This window comes from Gekko japonicus, unplaced genomic scaffold (genome assembly GCF_001447785.1).
Source record: "Gekko japonicus isolate JY-2015 unplaced genomic scaffold, Gekko_japonicus_V1.1 scaffold678, whole genome shotgun sequence".
Taxonomy (NCBI): domain Eukaryota; kingdom Metazoa; phylum Chordata; class Lepidosauria; order Squamata; family Gekkonidae; genus Gekko; species Gekko japonicus.
The window spans coordinates 790,417-810,090 of NW_015164685.1; the positions used below are offsets into that span (position 1 = coordinate 790,417).

Below are 19,674 nucleotides of genomic sequence, written 5' to 3' on the forward strand. Positions count from 1 at the left end.
AATACTAAAAGACATTCCATTTGAGATAAGGAAGAAGAGAAAACGATACAAGAACCTATTTACGGGAAAATTCCACTACCTACTGATGGATACTACCTGAAGACTTGATGTTCAACTACAAAGGAAAAAAAAAAGATTGACTCTTTTACCAAAGCGAAGCAGTTTTTGGAACGACATCAGGAACCCAAAAAGGATACAAAGAACACAGAGGGGGGAAGAAGAAGGAGAACTGGACAGTTCGCATGGCTTGGAAAGCCACGAAACATCTGCAGATGGCAGCTCAGAAGTAGAATCTGAATCAGGAACTGAAAGAGTTAACAGCGAGCCAACCCAAGACGCTAAAAGCAAGAAGAGAGGAAGGAAAGACAGAAAATAGCTTAAACTTTAGAAGAAATGTTTATATTACATTACATAATCTTGCTTGTCAATAATTTTAATTTTTTGCTTATCGAAATAACAGAATAAAATTTTTATTCTTAACTTGAATAAGAGAAAAGCTTTGACTTAAGATATTAATTACTATCATATATGGTTGTTGTATAGCTGTAATTTTAGTTAGCGTGTAGTTTTGTAGGATTTATGTAGAAAATAAAAATAAAAAGAATCAGTTAACAGATATTAGGTACACCATCTCTGTGAAGTGAGACTGATTATCCGCTTTTGCATCATGCATTTTAAACCTCTTGGACCTCAGGAATTCTGCTAAAGGAAAAAAAAAACAAGTGGATCACATAAGACTGACAGAGTGTGCCTTAAACCAGCTTCTCTTGCTCCATTTTCCTCTTTACTGCAGACTTCCTCCTGCATGGCTTTTGTCTGTACAAGTCCTTTGATATCAAGCATAGCATTTTGGGCGGTCAAGGGTGGTCGGGGGTGGGGGGTGGGAGCCCCGCTTCCCCCTTTTTCACCAGCACTTAAGTTGGCTGGATCCAACTCCATGGCCAGAAACCTGATGGCTCTCGATCATTCCTTGAGGTCGTGAGGGGTTTCTGGCGTGGAGATAGTATTGCCTGAGCGCTCGGGTTTTTCTGACTCCGAACCAGTAACCTGAGTTGGTTACTCAAGCGACAGGAAACCCTAGAAAAGCTGCTTGCCTGTCTGCAATAATAGGCTCCATTTCCATTCTGTTTATCAGTTGCATGAGCAAGAGACCCAAAATGAATGTTTGTGTGTGTGTGTGTGTGTGTGTGTGTGTGTGAAGTGCCGTCAAGTCACAGCTGACTTTTGGTGACCCATAAGGTTTTCATGGCAAGTGACGGTCAGAGGGGGTTTGCCATTGCCTGCCTCTGCCCTAAAAGGCCTGGACTTCTATGGTGGTCTCCCATCCAAATACTAACCAGGGCTGACCCTGCTTAGCTTCCAAGGCCAGAGACTAACAGGGGTGGTTTGCCCTTGTCTGCCTCTCCATAGCAACCTTGAAATTCCTGGGTGGTCTCCCATCCAAATACTGCCCCAGGCTGACCTGGCTTAGCTTCTGTGATCTGATCGATCTAATTTATTACAGCAGGAGCCAGTAAAACAGTACAATCCTGATATAAGAAGGATTAAAACAGTAATAACATAGGAATAGTATAAAAACATTAACAAGAGAAAATTAATAAGATTAGTAAAATAAAATAATGTTAATAAGAGAATCTTACAGTTTTTCTCAGCTAAAATAAGTTTACATTTCCTAATTCTGCCACAGCGTAAGTCACTGAGCTCTGAACGTCTTCTAAGAGGAATTTACGAAGGACTTCTGGCCTAAAGTCAAGATAAGACTGCAGAGGGCTAAATCTAGACAGAAGGGGTAGTATAAGATGGTCTTGTTCCTCCTGATAGAATCTGCAGAACGGGAGGACGTGAGTAATTGATTCCACCATATTTCTGTGATCTGACAATATCAGGCTAACCGGGGCCTTCCGGGTCAGGACAAAATGAATACAGGTTCCAAACACACACACAGTCCACACCGTCTCAGTAGTTAAAAGAGCCAAACAACTGGCCATGTAGACTGCGTGAACTTGGCTTATGTGTAGCAATTGTAGTTCCTCGATCGTTACCTTCGCGACCACGAGAGTTAGAAACCCACTTCTCTTGTTCAATGTACAAATTGAGCAGACTGGAATTATCACCCAGAGCCTTGCCGAGACACTTTTGGTGTGGCGGTTAAGTGCACAGACTCTAATCTGGGTTAACCGGGTTTGATTCCCCACTCCTCCACTTGTACCTGCTGGATGACCTTGGGCAAGCCATAGTTCTGATAACAGCTGTCCTTGAAAAAGAGCAGTTTATCAGAGCTCTCTCAGCCACACCTGCCTCACAGGGTGTCTGTTGTGGGGAGGGGAAGGGAAAGGAGTTTGTAAGTCGCTCTGAGACTCCTTTGGGTAGTGAAGGGCGGGGTATAAATCCAATCTACCTCCTCCTCCTCTTCCGCTTCCTCTTCTTCTTCCTCGTCTTCTTCCTCTTCTTCTTCTTCTTCTTGGAACCTCAAGAGACAGACGCTCTTGGACCTAGCGTTCTTCTCTGGCTTTGTCATTTTGGTTTTGAATGAGCAGAACAGATCATAGACTGAATCTTTCTTTAAAAAAATCATACAAGTAAAAAAAACGAGCAACACCACGTATGTTCTTAAAGCATTTAGGCCAGAGCTGACAGGTGAGTACATGGGGGGGGGGACCAAAATGGAGGGAGGGAAGAAACCCTTCCTTCCTTCCTGTAAGCAAAATAGAAACAATGAATATTAACCTGTCACCAGAATGCTGATAAACAGCTGTTCTCGGCCAAACACAAAGCCCTCTGCTTAATCCCCTTCCCGCTTAATTCGATCTTCTGATTTTTAATTTGATAGAACCCTTCAGGTCCGGGATTATTTGCGCTGGCCGCAGCAGCGCTCGCCCTGTCGGAAGGGGTTTCTTTCTCAATCCTCGATCATTTCTCTGAGCCGGCCCGTTGTAATCGCAGGCTTGGGTAACTTGTCCCCCCCCCCCTTATTAAATTTATTTAAACAAAGACAGGTGCTGTGGCGATTCTGTGAACACTCCAGGGTACGTAAGTCAGGCCACGGGGCACAAGCTGCAGATGCTTGATTTCCTTCCACCGGTGGGTTTTGGAGTCCTTTGGCGGGTGGGAGGAATCTCAGGCAGGCCGATTCCTTCTTCGGGTTGCTCTGAAACGGTACTGAGAGAACGGTGGGTGAAGATCGTCCCCAGCCTCTGGAGGCCGGGGGTGTCAGGAGGGCTTCTTGCCCACTGAGCCTTCTCTCGAACTAACACCGCAGCCCAGGGCTCCCCACCCTCTTTGAGCCTGCGGGCACATTTGGAATTCTCACACGGCATGGTGGGCGCAGCAACAAAATGGCTGCCACAAAAAGGCTGCCACTGGAGGTGGAGCCAGCCACAGAGTGATTGTGCTACGGCTTAACTTCAGTAGCATAGTGTAGATCCTTGCGCTGTGGAGTCAGCTGCTGCCAAAGCAGCATTTTTTTTTAAAAAAAACCTGCATAGCCAAGCAGAAGCTTACCTGTCCCCCTTACTTCCTTAAAACACTTGGCGAGCACCAGAAAAGGTGTTGGCAGACACCAGAGCACCCATGGCTACCACATTGGGAACAGATAAAAGGACTGCCTTCTTCCCCCAAAGAGTAACTGACACATGGAGTTCACTGCCGCAGGAAGTGGTGGCGGCTACAAACATAGTCAGCTCCAAGAGGGGATTGGAGAAACATATGAAGCAGAGGTCCATCAGTGGTTCTTAGCTACAACGGATAGATGGAACACACTGTCTGGGGCAGTGATGCTCTGTGTTCTTGGTGCTGGGGGGGGCAACAGAGGGAGGTTCTTCTGGAGTTCTGACCCTGCTGGTGGACCTCCTGATGGCACCTGGGTTTGGGCCACTGTGTGACACGGAGTGTTGGACTGGATGGGCCACTGGCCTGTTCTACAGTTGAACAGTTAAACGTGATAAAATGGGTAAAGATCCATTGTTTCCTAAAAGCAGAATGAAAGGTGCATTAACCCCTGCCATAGCCTTTCCTTTTAAGAGCACCTCTGATCAATACATCTTGAGCAATGACTAAAAGAGTACTAAATTAGTTTCCCAAGGTTGTATTCTAGCAGCACTGTCATAGCATCAGATAGGAAATAACATCCCTCTGAGAACAGTTGAACAGTTAAACGTAATAAAATGGGTAAAGATCCATCGTTTCCTAAAAGCAGAATGAAAGGTGCATTCCAGTATCTTATGAGATGAAGTCTCAATTTTACCCTGACCACAAGGACAAACGCTATAGCTCAGGGACAGACAATGTCCGGCAGCATACAGTACAGCAGAACTACAGTGCTTGCTTGGTATGTGGGGCTGGTTCTCTGCTCAATCAAACCAGGTGAGACCCAAAGCCATGGGGCCAGCAACATGGGAGAGGACAGACAGCCGTAATTCTCGGAACCTTTGTGTATCTTACTGTGCACAGAAATTATATATAGTTAAGCTCATTTACAGCCCCCCTTTCCTCACGAGACTCAAGGTGGATTACAATGTATGAAAAACAACTAAATTGGACAGTGGAGACCCCTCTATTAAACAGTGCCATAGGACTAGGGTTGCAGAACTGGAAACGAGTGGAAACCCAAAAAGGCACCCAAAACTGTTCGAGGCCAGACATAGAAGAAAGGGGATTAGAAAGATAGAGGACTTAGTAGTAAAATGAAAGGTGATACGTACAATAAATATTGCAATAGACTACAGTACTGCGTTTGCATAATTTAATGTCTCGTGCCCATACTTCTCCTTTGCTTCAGTTCTGTTTTTAGACTTCCGGTTGGTACTACAGCCCTAACCCTATTGCATCGTTTATTGACTGCCCCGTCTGTCGATTATCTTGACTCATTCTTTGTAATCCGCCATGAGTTCAGAAGAGAAAGTTGGAGTATAATCTACATAAATAATAAATAAATAGAAGTAACCTCTTGAGCCGTTCTGGCCTAGTACAGTGCTAATTGTTTTACAGTAATGCTCCCCTGAATATTTCTCTTCTGCACATTCTGTAAAACGTTAGCTGTGTGTGTGTGTGGGGGTAGCTTTTGACTTCCCAAGGACAGGCACAGCCCCCTGTGCATTCCTATTTTATTTATTTTTTTCCGTTTTATACCCCTCCCTCCCCGCCAAGGCAGGCTCACAGGGTGGCTTACATAGGTAAAAACATAGTAACAATCAAAATACCATAAAACATCTAAACCAGAGGTGTCAAACATGCGGCCCGGGGGCTGGATCAGGCCCCCAAAGGGCTTCTATCAGGCCCGCAATGGACACAGTTCTGCTGCTGCTGCTGTGTCATAGTTTGCCTTTCCCAGACTTTCTCAATCGCTCAGGAGAGATAGATAGGAGAGCTTCTGCTCCCTGCACCGGGCTGAGGCTCCTTCCCCTCCCAGATTCCTACAGCATAGACATTTTGATGCAATAATTCAGAGCAAGAAATGTCAGTTATCAGAGACTGTTATAGAAACAAAATTTTACAAGAGTGCTAATGTTTCAAGCATGTTTTTTATTTTAAGTTGAAAAAAATCTTTGTGTTTGTGTCCTTTATAAACTTTGTATCTCCAGTACCTGGCATTACATTTTATGAGACACATGGCCCGGCCCAACTTATGTCAAATCTGGCCCTCCGTAACAAATGAGTTCGACACCCCTGATCTAAACAGTTCGTTAAAACTGTATTATGTTAACATTAAACTGCTAGCAGTATTTGCAAAATATGGTACACAAATGGGCTATGCCACGGTGAACTTAGCACAAAGGACCGACATAAGCCTCCCCCCATATCTTACCGCTTGTGCAAAGACTCCAGCACGCACAGAAACCTTCCAGTGGATTCGTGCCATTGTGTGGTTGAGTTACGGAAGGGAGTATTTTGCCCCTCTGCTTTGTCTTTCCACAGTTGCCGCGGCAAGGCAGAGGAGTGCATCGGCCTCTGCCGTGCTCTGATGAGCGCCCTCAATTGGATGCTACGCTGCGCGGCCTTCTATGCAGAGAAGATGAAGGAGCCGCTGGAGCAGGAAGCGGCCGAGAGCCAGCTTGAGATGTGCCTGGAGCGGCTGGTAAAAGTCCTGGGCAGCACCAAGAACCGGGCTCTGATTCATATAGCCAAACTTGAAGAAACACGTATGTAGCCATTCCGTATACGTGACGGAAAGAGAAAGTGTGTGTGCGTGCATGGGGAGGGAGGGCGAGAAATATGGAGCAGCAGATTTGGCCACATTGTCATTTTCCTCATTTGTGTGTTCGTCTTGCTTCCTTTCTGCACGTGTTTTGAACCCTCTAGTGGTCAAGTTGATATTACACCACTGTATGTCCAATGTAAAAGCCTGCAGTTTAAAATCATTTTTGGTGTGTGTGTTTCTTTAAATGTTTAGTGTGACTGCAGTAATGTAAGAAGAGTGATAGATGTGATTGGCTGATGACTGAGAGTGTGGGACGAGAGATGTCTATGAGGTGATTCTGTGTTCTTGTAGAAACGAGTGTGGAGAGTTGTGAGAGAGTCTGTATGACAGAGAAAGCAGTTGGAGTTTACTTTAGCCTGTGTTCATTCTACTTATACCTCAAAAACTATTTTCTAAATTTTAGTGTTTGTGCGTGTTACAAAAAGCTGAAGGGTCATGGCACGAGGGAGCTGCAGGAAGAGAGGCGTTCTAGTAAACATGCATTGCTGCCATTTTGGCTGGGTCTACCTGTTCTGTTTATTTCGTTAGAATAAAACAACTTGCCGGAATCAGCCAGCAACGGTAAAATTCGTTGTAAACAATTAACAAATTCCCAGCGGTAAAACACTCTCCCACCCCAAATAAAATTAGAAGTATAGAAATCTGCAAGCAGAGGGTAGGCCAGGCACCAAAAGGTGGGTGAAAAGTTAATCTGAAAACCTGGGTGAAGAGAGATGTTTTCACCTGGTGCCTAAAAGCCAATAAGGTAGGCACCAGGCGACGTTTTGAGGGGAGGGTATTTTGCAAACTGGGAGCTACCACCGAGAAGGCCCTGTTCCTAGTTGTCACTGGCCTCCCTTTGGCCTGCAAGGGCCCTGTTAGCCAGGCTTATTTATTTTATTTATACCTTTCCTTTCTCCCCAGTGGGGACCCAAAGTGGCTCTCAGTGGCTTGTGATGATGCTTTCAATTTCGGGTCTGTCTTGGTTCAAGTGGAGCAGTTAACCTGAAACTCCAATCTCTCCCTTTCCTTGCCAGCTTCCTGGGGTGCCGTCGAACAGTCCCTGGCCAAACTGGGAGACAGTTTGGGGCACGTTGGCAACAACGTGTTGCGGACCCAGGCCGAGGAGTGCATCGGCCTTGTCAAGAGGTGAGTGAATGAGCAGTGGCAAGGCGAGGTATGCAGGGCTCTCCCACCAAGAAGCCAGGAAGACCAGACTCTCACTGTCTTCTCTTCCTCCCTGCCCTGAACTTTCTGCGCAGCATCCCCACCATGCTTTCGGCGCATTCAGAACAGCTGAACAAGACGGGCTTCCCTACGGTCCATGCCGTGGTCCTGCTAGAGGGGACGATGAACTTGACCGGGGAGCCACAGCCCCTGGTGGAGCAGCTGATTATGGTGAAAAGGATGCAGGTATGGCTGGAGCCAGGGAAATGGTGCTGTGCTTCCCTGGAGTTTTATTTACTCACTTTTCGATCGATCTATCTAATTTATTGCAGCAGGAGTCAGTACTGATATAAGTTCTGATATAAGAAGGATTAAAACAGTAGTAACATAGGAATAATATAAAAACATTAACAAGAGAAAAGTAATAAAATTAGTAAAATAAAATAATGTTAGTAAGAGAATCATACACTTTTCTCAGCTAAAATAAGTTTACGTTTCCTAATGGCTAAGCAACAAAATTTTGCCACAGCGTACGTCACTGAGCTCTGAATGTCTTCTAAGAGGAATTTACAAAGGACTTCTGGCCTAAAGTCAAGATAAGACTGCAGAGGGCTAAATCTAGACAGAAGGGGTAGTATAAGATGGTCTCATTCCTCCTGATAGAATCTGCAGAACAGGAGGACATGAGTAATTGATTCCACCATATTAGCCATGCAGCAGGAGGGTAAGTAGCCGGGCCTTCTGACACACTTCCGGTGATGTCAGGGGGTGTGGCCTTCTGTCACTTCCGGTGATGTCAGGGGGCGTGGCATATGCAAATAAGTTATGCTAATGAGTTATGCTAATGAGCTCCGGCAGCTCTTTTTCTACAACAAGACCCCTGGTTACGTTGATGCAGCCAGTAGGATGAACCCTCTAATGGGCAACGCACTAGGACTCAAATTACAGAAATCCCGAAACCAGCGTAGAATTTTAGCCACGATACAAAATACAGACGCAATGCAGAAAAATAGACTTACATCAGTAGAAAGAAGGATTGGATTTATACCCCCGCCCTTCACTCGGAGTCTCAGATTCACAATCTCCTTCCCCTTCCTCTCCCCCACAACAGACACCCTGTGAGGTAGATGGGGCTGAGAGAGCTCTTTTGAGTACTGCTCTTGAGAGAACAGCTCTAAGCAATGTACATCATTCATAAAAACATAAAACAATACATTAATATGATATTTCGAACAAGAAGATGGCATATATTAATTTGTCCCATTTCAGACTGCTGGCTGCTTCGCGGGCAGGGGAGAGGGGTAAAACAGAAATGAAAAACAGCTGGAGCAGAAAGGGTGCCAGCTGTGATGGGAACCGTTGCTGTCCTCAACCAAAGGCCTGGCGGAACATCTCTACCTTGCAGGCCCTGCGGGATAGCATAAGGTCCCGCAGGGCCCTGATGATATTTGGTAGAGAATTCTACCAGGTTGGGGCCAAGACCCTACATGATCAGCTCGAAAAATATTAATAAAAACGATAAAAACTACCATGTGCACTAACAAGACTTAAAGAGACTTATATGCATCATTATAATCTAGTATTTCAGTATTCTCGCACACATTTCACAATAGAGAGGGTCGGTTATTTGAAGACTCAACCGTCTGCTTTCATATTGTGCATGCCATTGTATAAAGTTTTGCTCCGTTAGAGGAGTCTGAAAGGAGGGAAGGGTAGAATTGTCTGACTTTCCTGGGGAATTTTAAAAAATCATAATATATTGGGAACATATATTAGGGTTAGGTAAAGGTAAAAGTTTCCCGTGCTTGAAAGCCAGTCAAATCTGACTCTAGGGATGTGGTGCTCATCTCCGTTTCCAAGCCAAAGAGCCAGCACTGTCCGAAGATGTTTCCGTGGTCATGTGGCCGGCATGACTAGACGCCGAGGTGCACAGAACGCTGTTACTTTCCCACTGAAGCGGTACCTATTTATCTACTTGCAATGTCTTGCTTTCGAACTGCTAGGTTGGCAGGAGCTGAGGCCAGAGACAGGAGCTCACTCCGTCCTGCGACACTTAGGTCTCGAACTGCTGAACTACTGACCTTCTGGTCTGCAGTTCAGCGTTTTAACCACTGAGCCACTGCAGCCCTATTAGGGTTACTAACTCCTAAATGCTACTAACTAGGAATATTCCTAACCTTCCAATCCAAATAGAGAACATTTTCATCAGTGTTCTTAAAAAAGCCCCAAAGAGGACAGACACCAAAAAAAGAAGACATGTCCTCTGGTAACCCTAATGTATATCATTATAGAACAAAATTTTAGTCTGCTGGCACCTTTAAGATCAACAAAGTTGAATTCTGGGAATAAGCTTTCGTGTGCATTTGAAGAAGTGCGCGCACACACACAAGCTTATACCAGAATTAAACTTTGTTGGTCTGGCATCCTCAGAGGTATAACACAGAAAGATGGAGTACTCTCTGTATCTTGAAAGATGGAGTACCTCTGAAGATGCCAGTCACAGTTACTGGCGAAATGTCAGGTTCTACAATGCCAAGACCACTGCCACACAACCCGGAAAATCTACAGCAACTAGTGAACTCCAGCCGTGAAAGCCTTCGACAAAATCCTTTTTGTCTTTAAAAAGGCTCCTGTTTATTTTTAATGCAACATCTTAGCATGGTGGCTCCTGTGGAGTTATCTGTACCTGTATTTCCCCAGAAGGAAGACAACTCTGAATGTAAGATGACATCCTCCCCCGTGGTCGTACTCAAAAAGTTTATTATTGCTATACGTGCTTGCCACTTGAGCAAAGTTTGAGTTCAGTGGCACCTTTAACACTGACAAAGTTTTATTCTAGGTATCAGCTTTCGTTTGCATGCTCACTTCTTCAGATACATTGAAACACAAGTCACCCACCATTACATATAGGTGGGGAGGGCATTGCCTGAAAAGGCTAATTGGAGTCTTGTGTATGAACGTAAGACAACTCCCACTTTTCATGACGGCACCTGGCAAGAAACCTAGTGTTGCTTTAGGGTCAATAAAGGAAAAATCTAGATGAGAACTCTTTCTCTGTGATGCTGTGTGCCATTGCTGGCTTGCAAAATTCCATTCTTGTGATCGGGAATGTTTGGAAAAGGAGTCATTGGAATAGAACCTGCACAGGCACTAATGCTGCACTTTACGAAGTGGCTTCACAAACTTACTTGGATAAATTCAGGTGGGTAGCCGTGTTGGTCTGTGAAGCAGCAGGACAGAGTTTGAGTCCAGTGGCACCTTGAAGACCAACACAGTTTAATTCTGGACATAGGCGTCTGTGTAATGCTCCCTCTAAGCTGTGGAGTCTTGTGAGCAAAAATTCTACTTTGTGAGCTACTGGCATTAAAAGTTGTGACCAAGTGATTTGGCTACTGCATAAATTAGTTGCTTTGGAGCCTTCCTTTCTGAGCTAAGACAAAAATGTGTGAGCCAGAGGCTAAAAAACTGTGAGCTAGCTCACACTAACTCAGCTTGGAGGGAACACTGCTTCTGTGGTATCTGAAGAAGTGCGCATGCACACAAAAGCTTGTGCCCAGAATTAAACATTGTTGGTCCTAAAGGTGCCGCTGGACTCAACACTTTGTTCTGTTATTTGGAGGAATTATTGGGACTTGTGGTCTTCTTAACTGCTTTATATAGCCTATTGTAAATTGAATCGTATTATGTAATTTCTGTACCACTTAATGTGTCGTGCTAATACTTGTGCTGTGCTTCTGCTTCTTTCTGGTGATTCCAGATTCTTAATCTCCTAGCGTGTTAGCAGTTGACTGTCCCGTTCCGTTGATTGTACGGACTCACTCTGCGTAATCCGCCTTGAGTCCTTGTGAGAAAAGTGGACTATAACTAATGTAAATAGATAAATAGATAAATATACACTTTCTGTTAGTACCTTAGTGTCAGAGTCCCGCAGCAATCAGTCTCAACAATGTTCCTTCAGAAGGATCAAGTTTATTGAGTACAGTAAAGGCGGGTCATCTGTCCATACATTCAGTGTTAGATCTAACTACAAGGGCGGGAGAGGGGAAGATATACAGGATCCAAAGTGGGGTCCCCTGATGGAATTAGGCCAGTCAGAGGATGAGCTGCAACACGCCTAAACTAACAGGTTCAGATTCCCAGCGAAGCAACAGGGACGAGGTACCAAGGTCAGAAGCCCAGTTAAGAGATAAGACTCAGTGGAAGAAGGGAAAGTTAACATTCCAGCACATTTAAGATTCACCCAGCGGCCTCCTGCCTTCCCCCCTTTACAATGGCAGCGTAGCAGACACTTCGAGGGCATGCTCACCACTGGGCGATGCTGCGTAGGTAAGGGGGGAATGAGGCCGACACGCTCGCTCCCACAGTCCTGTTTTATGCACACTGAAATCAACAGGGCTGCTATTGGAATCAGAACTGTCCAGATGAAGTTTTTGTTCTGGATCTGATCAGCAGGACTTTACCTGAACCACCCTGTCCCGCTCCTCTCCCCTTTCTCCAGACTGAGCCCAGTCAGTAAAGACTGCTCTCTTCTGCAGGGATGAGTTGAATAAGGCTGGGAAACCTCTCAAGAGACTGGGAGGCTGTGTCTTTTTTAATGAAAGACGTATAGCTGTTGGAGAGACAGGGCTTTTAGACACTGCCTTCAGGGCCTCCTAGAACAGGGGTACCCAGTGTGGTGCCCGCTGATGCCTTTCCTGGTGCCCATCAAGTGTTCTTAGAAAGTGGGTGGGGCCAGGTGCAGCTTCTGACCATCAAGGCTCCTGATTGGCCATTGGAGACCTGATAGACTATGCAGATTTTTTTAAAACATTGCTTTGGCAGCAGTTGCCTCCATAGCACAAGGATCTTCTTTGTGCAACCAAAAGCAAGCTGCAGCAGCTGTTTTGTGGCTAGCCCCGCCTCCTGCAGTAACCATTTTGTGGCTAGCTCCGCCTCCTGCAGTAGCCATTTTGTTCTGTGTCCACCACGACGTATCAGAATCCCAAAGGTGCCCACAGGCTCAGAAAGGTTGGGGACCCCTGTCCTAGACAGACCTGTGGCCATGTGGCAAGCAGGTTTTATCCGGTCTGCTGTGTTAGATCCTGAGGCCTTGTTTCTCCGCCCACCTTTCCCCCTCCTCCTTCCTGTGTTAGCGGATACCATCTCCTCTCTTCATCCTGGAGATCTGGAAGGCCTGCTTCGTGGGCTTGATCGAGTCTCCCGAAGGGACGGATGAGCTGAAGTGGACCGCCTTCACTTTCCTCAAGGTGAGAGGGAGTTCTCCGTTGGCCCTTCGTGGTCTCCACGCTTGCTTGGCTGCAGGTGCCAAAGGGGGTTGTGGGAGGCTGTGAGGGTTGCGGGGCCTGCCCAGACAGCAGTCGTGTGTCATGATCCACACCCCCGGAGCTGGGAATTGGTTTGGCACAGGCTGAAGTGGCACCGGCCTTAGAAAGGAAGGGGGCTCAGCATCTTGCTCCGCATGCATCCATGCTCTGCTGTTGCTCAGGCTGTTATTTCTATGCTTAATTTTATTTTGAGGAGGCTTTCCAGCTCTTGCAATAGTGGGGGGAAACTTTGGGAAGCCGAATTTCCATTATTGGGGAGGTTGTTCAGGCAGTTGTTTCTGAGCTTCCCGTCGAAGTGAAGAAGTCCTGAAAGCTCCTACCCTGGCACAGTTTTTGTTAGTCTTCAAGGCGCTACCGGTCTCTTGCTCTTTTCTGCTCCTGTAGAAACTGTCGGTTGTGTCTTTGCAGTCTCCCATCCAGGTAATATTGAGGACTGGACAGTTGCCCTGCCATATACAAGGCCTGGGTGTGGAGGGTGACCTGAGAACCTGATTGCTGGATGTCATCTTTTGCTCCTAAGCCTTTATCAGAGACTGGTAAAGCCAGAGGGGGCTGTGGCTTAGTGGCAGAGTATCTGCTTGGCATGCAGAAGGTCCCAGGTTCAATCCCCGGCATCGCCAGTTGAAAGGATCAGGTGGTCAGTGATGTGAAAGACCTTTCTCTGCCTGGGACCCTGGAGAACCGCTACCAGTCTGAGTAGACAAGACTGACCTTGCTGGATTGATGGTCTGATTCAGTACAAGGCAGCTTCATGTGTGTTCATGCGATTACTGGTATGTCCCGGGGCTTGATTCAGTACAAGGCAGCTTGAATTGTGTTCATGCGATTACTGGTATGTCCCGGGGCTTTAGCCTTAAACCACATGGCCCAAGTCTGGAACCAGACTTGGTGAGCTGCGTGGGATTTGAGTGCAACCAGGCCTTGGAGCCTGTCAGAAGGGAACAGGAGGGTGTAGTCTTAGTAGCCCGAAGCCTTCGGAAACCAGAAGGAGAGATTGGATTTATACCCCACCCTTCACTAACAGAAGGAGTCTCAGAGCGGCTTACAATCTCCTTTCCCTTCCCCTCCCCACAACAGACACCACCCTGTGAGGCAGGTGGGGCTGAGAGAGCTCTTTTGAGAACTGCTCCTGAGAGAACAGCTCTGACAGAACTTGTGTGGAGGAGTGGGGGAATCAAACCCGGTTCTCCCAGGTCTAGAGTCCGCACTCCTCACCACTACAACCAACTGGCTCTTTTGCCTTCCTCCCATGCGAATACCAGGAGAGCACTTCTGCAGCTTACTCGGTGCAGCTGCAACACTGAGTAGTTACTTTAAGACATTTTTAAAGCCATCGAACCCAGAATTTCCTGCACCGTTTCCTGCATCGTGGTTCCCCAATGTGGTGCCCATGGGTTCCGTAATGCCCACCAGTACCTCTCCTGGAGCCCGCCAAGTGGTTTTAGAAAGTGCATGGGGCTCCTGCCCAGCAGAGCTTCTGACTGGCCACCGAATAACTGACTGAATACGCAGATTAAAATACTGTTTTGGCAGCAGCTGCTGCTACAGTGCTGGTTTTGTTTTCTCTCTCATTTTTTTTTAAATCACTCCTCTTGTTCCCTGCGTTCAAACTTCCCGTGTGTCTGGCTTCACTTCCCACGGCAGCCATTTTGTGGTTGTGCCCACCACCCCGTTTCAGAAATCTGAAGGTACTACAGGCTTGGAAAGGCCGGGAACCCCTGTCCTACCCACTGGGCAGTATCCTACCACTCCCAGGCCCAGAACGCCAAGTTTTCCAGCAGTCTCCTCCATCCCCGCCACCCCTTCTGACTGCCCAGATGGATCCTTCCTAGGGTGGCAGGACCAGGGCAGAAGAATCACCCTGTGGGTTGGGTGGAGTGCTCCCTCTAAGCTGTAGAGTCTTGTGAGCAAAAGTTCTACTTTGTGAGCTACTGGCATTAAAGTCGTGAGCGAGCCATTTGGCCACTGCATAAGTTAGTTTGCTCTGGAGCCATCCTTCCTGAGCGAAGACAAAAAACGTGAGAGCCGGAGGCTAGAAAACTGTGAGCTAGCTCACACTGACTCATCTTAGAGGGAACACTGGTTGGGTGGGCGGAACAATGAAAGACAAGGGGGTGAAACCCTTCCTCTGCCTCAAGTGCGGTTCCTCCAGCAAAAGGGGTCGATTTCATCCCCCTTCTCCGTCCTCACTTCAGCCCATTGGCCCACCGGGACTGTTCCTTTGCATAGATATTGTGACACCCCCTCCTTCCCAGGAACGATCTTTTCCCAGGGATTGGAAAGGGCTGCCGGAGTGAAGGAGATCTTGGGGAAACTTGCATACGCAAGTGGTTGGGCACTGCCCACTGTGCAGTAACCTTGGCTGTGCCAGTTCCTATCCTTCCTAATTGCAGCTCCGACCCCCCCCCCCAGTGCCCAGCTCTGCCCTGTGTCTAGGTTCCCTGATGCAGTGACCCGAAGCACATATGAATCTTCCCAAGCTGCTCTCGCATTCTTTCTCTTTCCATGCCGGCATCCTTCATACAGCCCGAAGGAGTCTCTGCATTTAGCTTTCTAATTTTTGTGTGCGCGCAAATGTAAACATAGGCCAGATGGCTCTGTCTTTCTTCTCCCCGGTTCTCTCGGTAAACATACTCTGGTGCGCCTGGATTCCCCAAAAGAGACTCAGCAAATTGCAATTTAGCATTCCCGGCCTGCTCAGTCAATCTCCATTCCTTCTCGAGTACATCGTGTAACCTGCTGTCCACACAGAGAGGAATACATTAAGACAAGAAAGTATAAGAGAGGCAGATGGACATACCCACTCCACAGTTTGTAATGCTGAAGAACAAATTTTTAAAAAGTCAGTTTGCCTTGGGGAATTGCTGCCACATGATAGTTTGAAGGACCTTCGCACTGTCATGTGGCAGCGAGTTCCACCGAACCCTTTCTTTTTGTTTTTCCCCTTTCATCTTTGTGCTCAAGTGTCATTAACTGTTTTCTGGCTTGAAAAGCAACTATTTTGTAGCAGAATAGAGACTTGAAGCCTGGCTCCATCCTTTCTACCTCCACTGCCCAAATTGCATTTTCATGTTGGGGAGGTCTTCCCTTCGAGGTTGTCGCGGGAAGCTAAGCTGATTTACAGTTTTGTTTCATACGATAGTCTGAGTATCCCATTCGGTAGTACCACATCCATGAGCCCTTCCTTAGCTATTGGCTGAGCTAGTTTGATATCATGGAATGTTCATAGATGCTCTTTCAGGATGAAAAGTGTTTGGGAGGAGAGTGCAGGTCAGTGTGCTTGGGGAAGACGTTAACTGAAGCATAAGGACAGGAGTATAAGCAGAGTTCCCTCTAAGCTGTGCGCGTGAGCGGCTGCTCCTTAACACAGGAAGCCCCGCTCAGCAGCAGTTTGGGGCCGCACAGGGTCTTGCACTGCCCATTGCCAATTTTAGGATTACAGCAGTTATATTCTGCTCAGGATGTGAACTGCTCTGCTCAGTAAGGGGAGAAATATTAGAGGGAACATTGACTGCAAGTGGTTCTGTTAATGGGGAAGAGAGGTGAGGAGCCAGTTTGGTGTAGTGGTTAGGAGCGCGGACTCTAATCTGGGAGAACCGGGTTTGATTCCCCTCCCCTCCTTCACCTGCAGCTGCTGCTGTGACCTTGGGTCAGTCACAAAGTTCTTTAAGCGCTGTTCTCTCAAGGGCAGTCCTCGAAAGAGCTCTCTCAGCCCCACCTACCTTACAGGATGTCTGTTGTGGGGAGGGGGAGGGAAAGGAGATTGTGAGCTGCTCTGAGACTCCTTCGGGTAGTGTCTCCTCTTCTTCTTAGCGGGAAAAAGGTGTTGGAGGCAAAGTTAAGCAGAGTGGATATGGTAGATCAAGCTGGCTGAAGCCGAGAGAACAGCGTAGTCAGTGTGGGCTGAGAAGCAGAACCTGATAGGTGGACAGGTGGAGGAGGCAGAAAACTGAGCTAAGGGGGGGGGCTGAGGGGAGGGCAGGGTGAAATCTCACACAGATGTAGGAAGAGCAGGGGCTGCTTGTGCTGGTGGAGAGCACCGTCAAGCCACAACCAACTTATAACGACCCCGTAGGGTTTTCAAGGCAAGAGACGTTCAGAGGCGGTTTGCCTTTGCCTGCCTCTGCGTAGCGACAGGACTACTCCTACTACTTGACTTCCTCCACGGTCTCCCATCCAAGTCTTAACTGGGGCCAGCCCTGCTTAGCTTCCAAGATCTGACCAGATCGGGCTAGCCTGGGCCATCCAGAGACTACTTGGAGCAGGAAGAAAATTGAAAGGCCGTGGTGCTTTTTTTTTGGGGGGGGGCTTTGCATATGTGATGCAGGTGGGCCCTTAAAGAGACATCATTTGGATTTATGGTTTGATGCTTATTATTATTAAAAAAAAATTTGTCTTTTCAGATCCCGCAAGTACTGGTGAAACTGAAAAAATACACACAAGGAGAAAGAGTGAGAATGCGCCAGAGATCTGTTTATGTATTTTATTTTAAAAATGATATGAATTTTAAGTGGTTGCAAAAGAAAAAGAAAAACCAGATGTGTTTCATTATCATACCTGTTTTGTAATGAAGTGCTGAGACGAAGGGTGATTACTGTTGGGATCAATGTTCCCTCTAAGCTGAGTTACTGTGAGCTAGCTCACAGTAACTCAGCTTAGAGGGAACACTGGTTGGGATCAGACAAATTCAAGCTGTTTAGGTTTGCCAGTGGCTGCTAGCCATGATGGTGAAAAATAGAACCTCCACATCTGGAGGAAGGATACCTCTAATCACTAGGTGTCGAGCAGCAGGAGATCTCTGCCCATGACCGTTGATCAGTCTGCCTTCTGTTGGGAGATGCTGAGCTAAAGACACAGACCGATTTCCCACAGCCACTGCTCTGTGCTTGCTCCTCTCTTTGCCCCGATGGTACGTGTCAATTTCCCACTCGAAGCTGCATGGTCGCATTTTGATCCGCGGCTTCGCCCGATTTCCCCCGCGGTTTCATGATCCTGTTTTTTTGGGATTACAAAACCGCAGGCAAAATCGGGCAAAGCCGCGGATCAAAATGTGGCCGCGCGGCTTCAAGTGGGAAATTGACACGTGCCATCGGGGCAAAGAGAGGAGCGAGCGCAGAGCAGCGGCTGTGGGAAATCGGTCACAGAGAGCCAACAAGATGTAGTACCTAGACCGGGGTTGTCAAACATAAGGCCCAGGGGGGCGGAACCAGCCCGTTCAGGTCTCTTAGGCGGCCTGCAAACAAAGTAGTGCAAGGGAGGGAACAGGAGACTTCTTGGGGGGACTGGGGGGAGCCACTCTGATTGTGGCTTCAGCGTGGGGGAACAACCTCGTCTGTAGCTGTCAAACAGCTTGGGAAGATCTGCCCAGTGCTGCACCGCGGGCTCCCCAGGCCGTCCATATGGGTTCTCCTTTGCATCGCCCTCCCAGCCCCTGGGGCCTTGCAGTGAGGATACACCAACTTGGACCTTACCAGTTTATCCTTTATACAGTTTATCTCTCCAATACCTGACGTTACATTTTATGGCACACATGGCCCTGCCCAACAAAGTGACATTTATGTAGCAAATGAGTTCGACACCTCTGACCTAGACTATCAGACTCACCCTAGAGCTGGTTTCAAACCCCTGCTCTGCCGTGGAAGCTTGCTGGGTGACCTTGGGTGGTCACTGCCTCTCAGCCTAGCCTACCTCATAGGGTTGTCGTTCTGAGCCCCTTGGAAGAAAGACAGGATAGGAATGTGCATAAACAGAGACCATTCTTACACGATTGTGACTTGTCAAAGGCCACCCAGTGAGTGTTGGTATTCACATCCTGGATTCTTTTGAAACCATTTATGGGCTGTGTAGAGTCAAAGGTAAAGGTAAAGAAGAAGAAGAAGAGATTGGTATTATACCCCGCCCTTCACTACCCAAAGGAGTCTCAGAGCGGCTTACAAACTCCTTTCCCTTCCCCTCCCCACAACAGACACCCTGTGAGGTAGGTGAGGCTGAGAGAACTCTGACAGTGACTGCTCTTTTTCAAGGGCAACTGTTATCAGAACTATGGCTTGCCCAAGGTCATCCAGCAGGTGCGAGTGGAGGAGTGGGGAATCAAACCCGGTTCTCCCAGATTAGAGTCTGCGCACTTAACCACTACACCAAACTTGCTCAAAAGCCAGTTGAGTCCGGCTCTAGGGGGGCGGTGCTCATCTCCGTTTCCAAGCCGAAGACTTCTCCATGGTTATGTGGTCAGCATGACTAGATGCCAAGGTGCACGGAACGCTGTTACCTTCCCACTGAAGTGGTACCTATTTATCTACTTGCAATTTCTTGCTTTCAAACTGCTAGGTTGGCAGGAGCTGGGGCCAGAGATGGGAGCTCACTTCATCATGCGATACTTGGGTCTCAAACTGCTGAATTACCAACCTTCCGGTCTGCAGTTCAGCATCTTAACCACTGAGCCACCGCAGCCCTACTGTGTAGAGTTAGGAGGGAAGGGAATTAATTGGGTCCAAGGTTTATTGGGGGTGGTCTACATGGCAATCTGATGCATTCAGAAACCATGGCACCCAAATGACAGACCTTCAGTATTGGAGCTTCCATTTGGGCAATCCTGTCAGTTTACCATAAAGATGGAGTCTAGACATTTGGTGTCGTGGTTTGGCGTAGTGGTTAAGAGCACCTTCAAAGTATCCGGCCAGCCTATCATATTAGATAAAATTGGGTCTAAAAAGTAGAACGTATATCGTCATATTGGGAGCAATACAGTAAAATATGGAGGACCAAGTCAGCTTGATTTAGGTCACGTGCACAAAGGCTTGTTGAATATGGAATTTCACATGGAATTCACTGCCACAGGAGGTGGCAGCGGCTACAAGCATGGACGGCTTCAAAAGGAAATTAGATAAACACATGGAGCAGAGGTCCATTGGTGGCTATTAGCCACAAGGTATAGATAGGGACTCCGGGGCAAGGGATGCTCTGTATTCTTGGTGCTTGGGGGGTGGGCAACAGTGGGAGGGCTCCTAG

At 47.4% G+C, this 19,674-nt stretch overlaps 1 protein-coding gene across 1 annotated transcript in view; it reads left to right on the plus strand.

Annotated features, from left to right (window-relative positions):
• Positions 1-19,674, plus strand: part of MED24 (mediator complex subunit 24) — a 102,190-nt gene that overhangs the window by 33,704 nt on the left and 48,812 nt on the right. Inside the window, exons 6-10 of the mRNA XM_015409337.1 lie at positions 5,914-6,137; positions 7,213-7,324; positions 7,438-7,588; positions 12,475-12,588; positions 17,070-17,117. Of these exons, the coding sequence (XP_015264823.1) occupies positions 5,914-6,137; positions 7,213-7,324; positions 7,438-7,588; positions 12,475-12,588; positions 17,070-17,117 (649 nt within the window). The remainder of the gene's footprint in view (positions 1-5,913; positions 6,138-7,212; positions 7,325-7,437; positions 7,589-12,474; positions 12,589-17,069; positions 17,118-19,674) is intronic.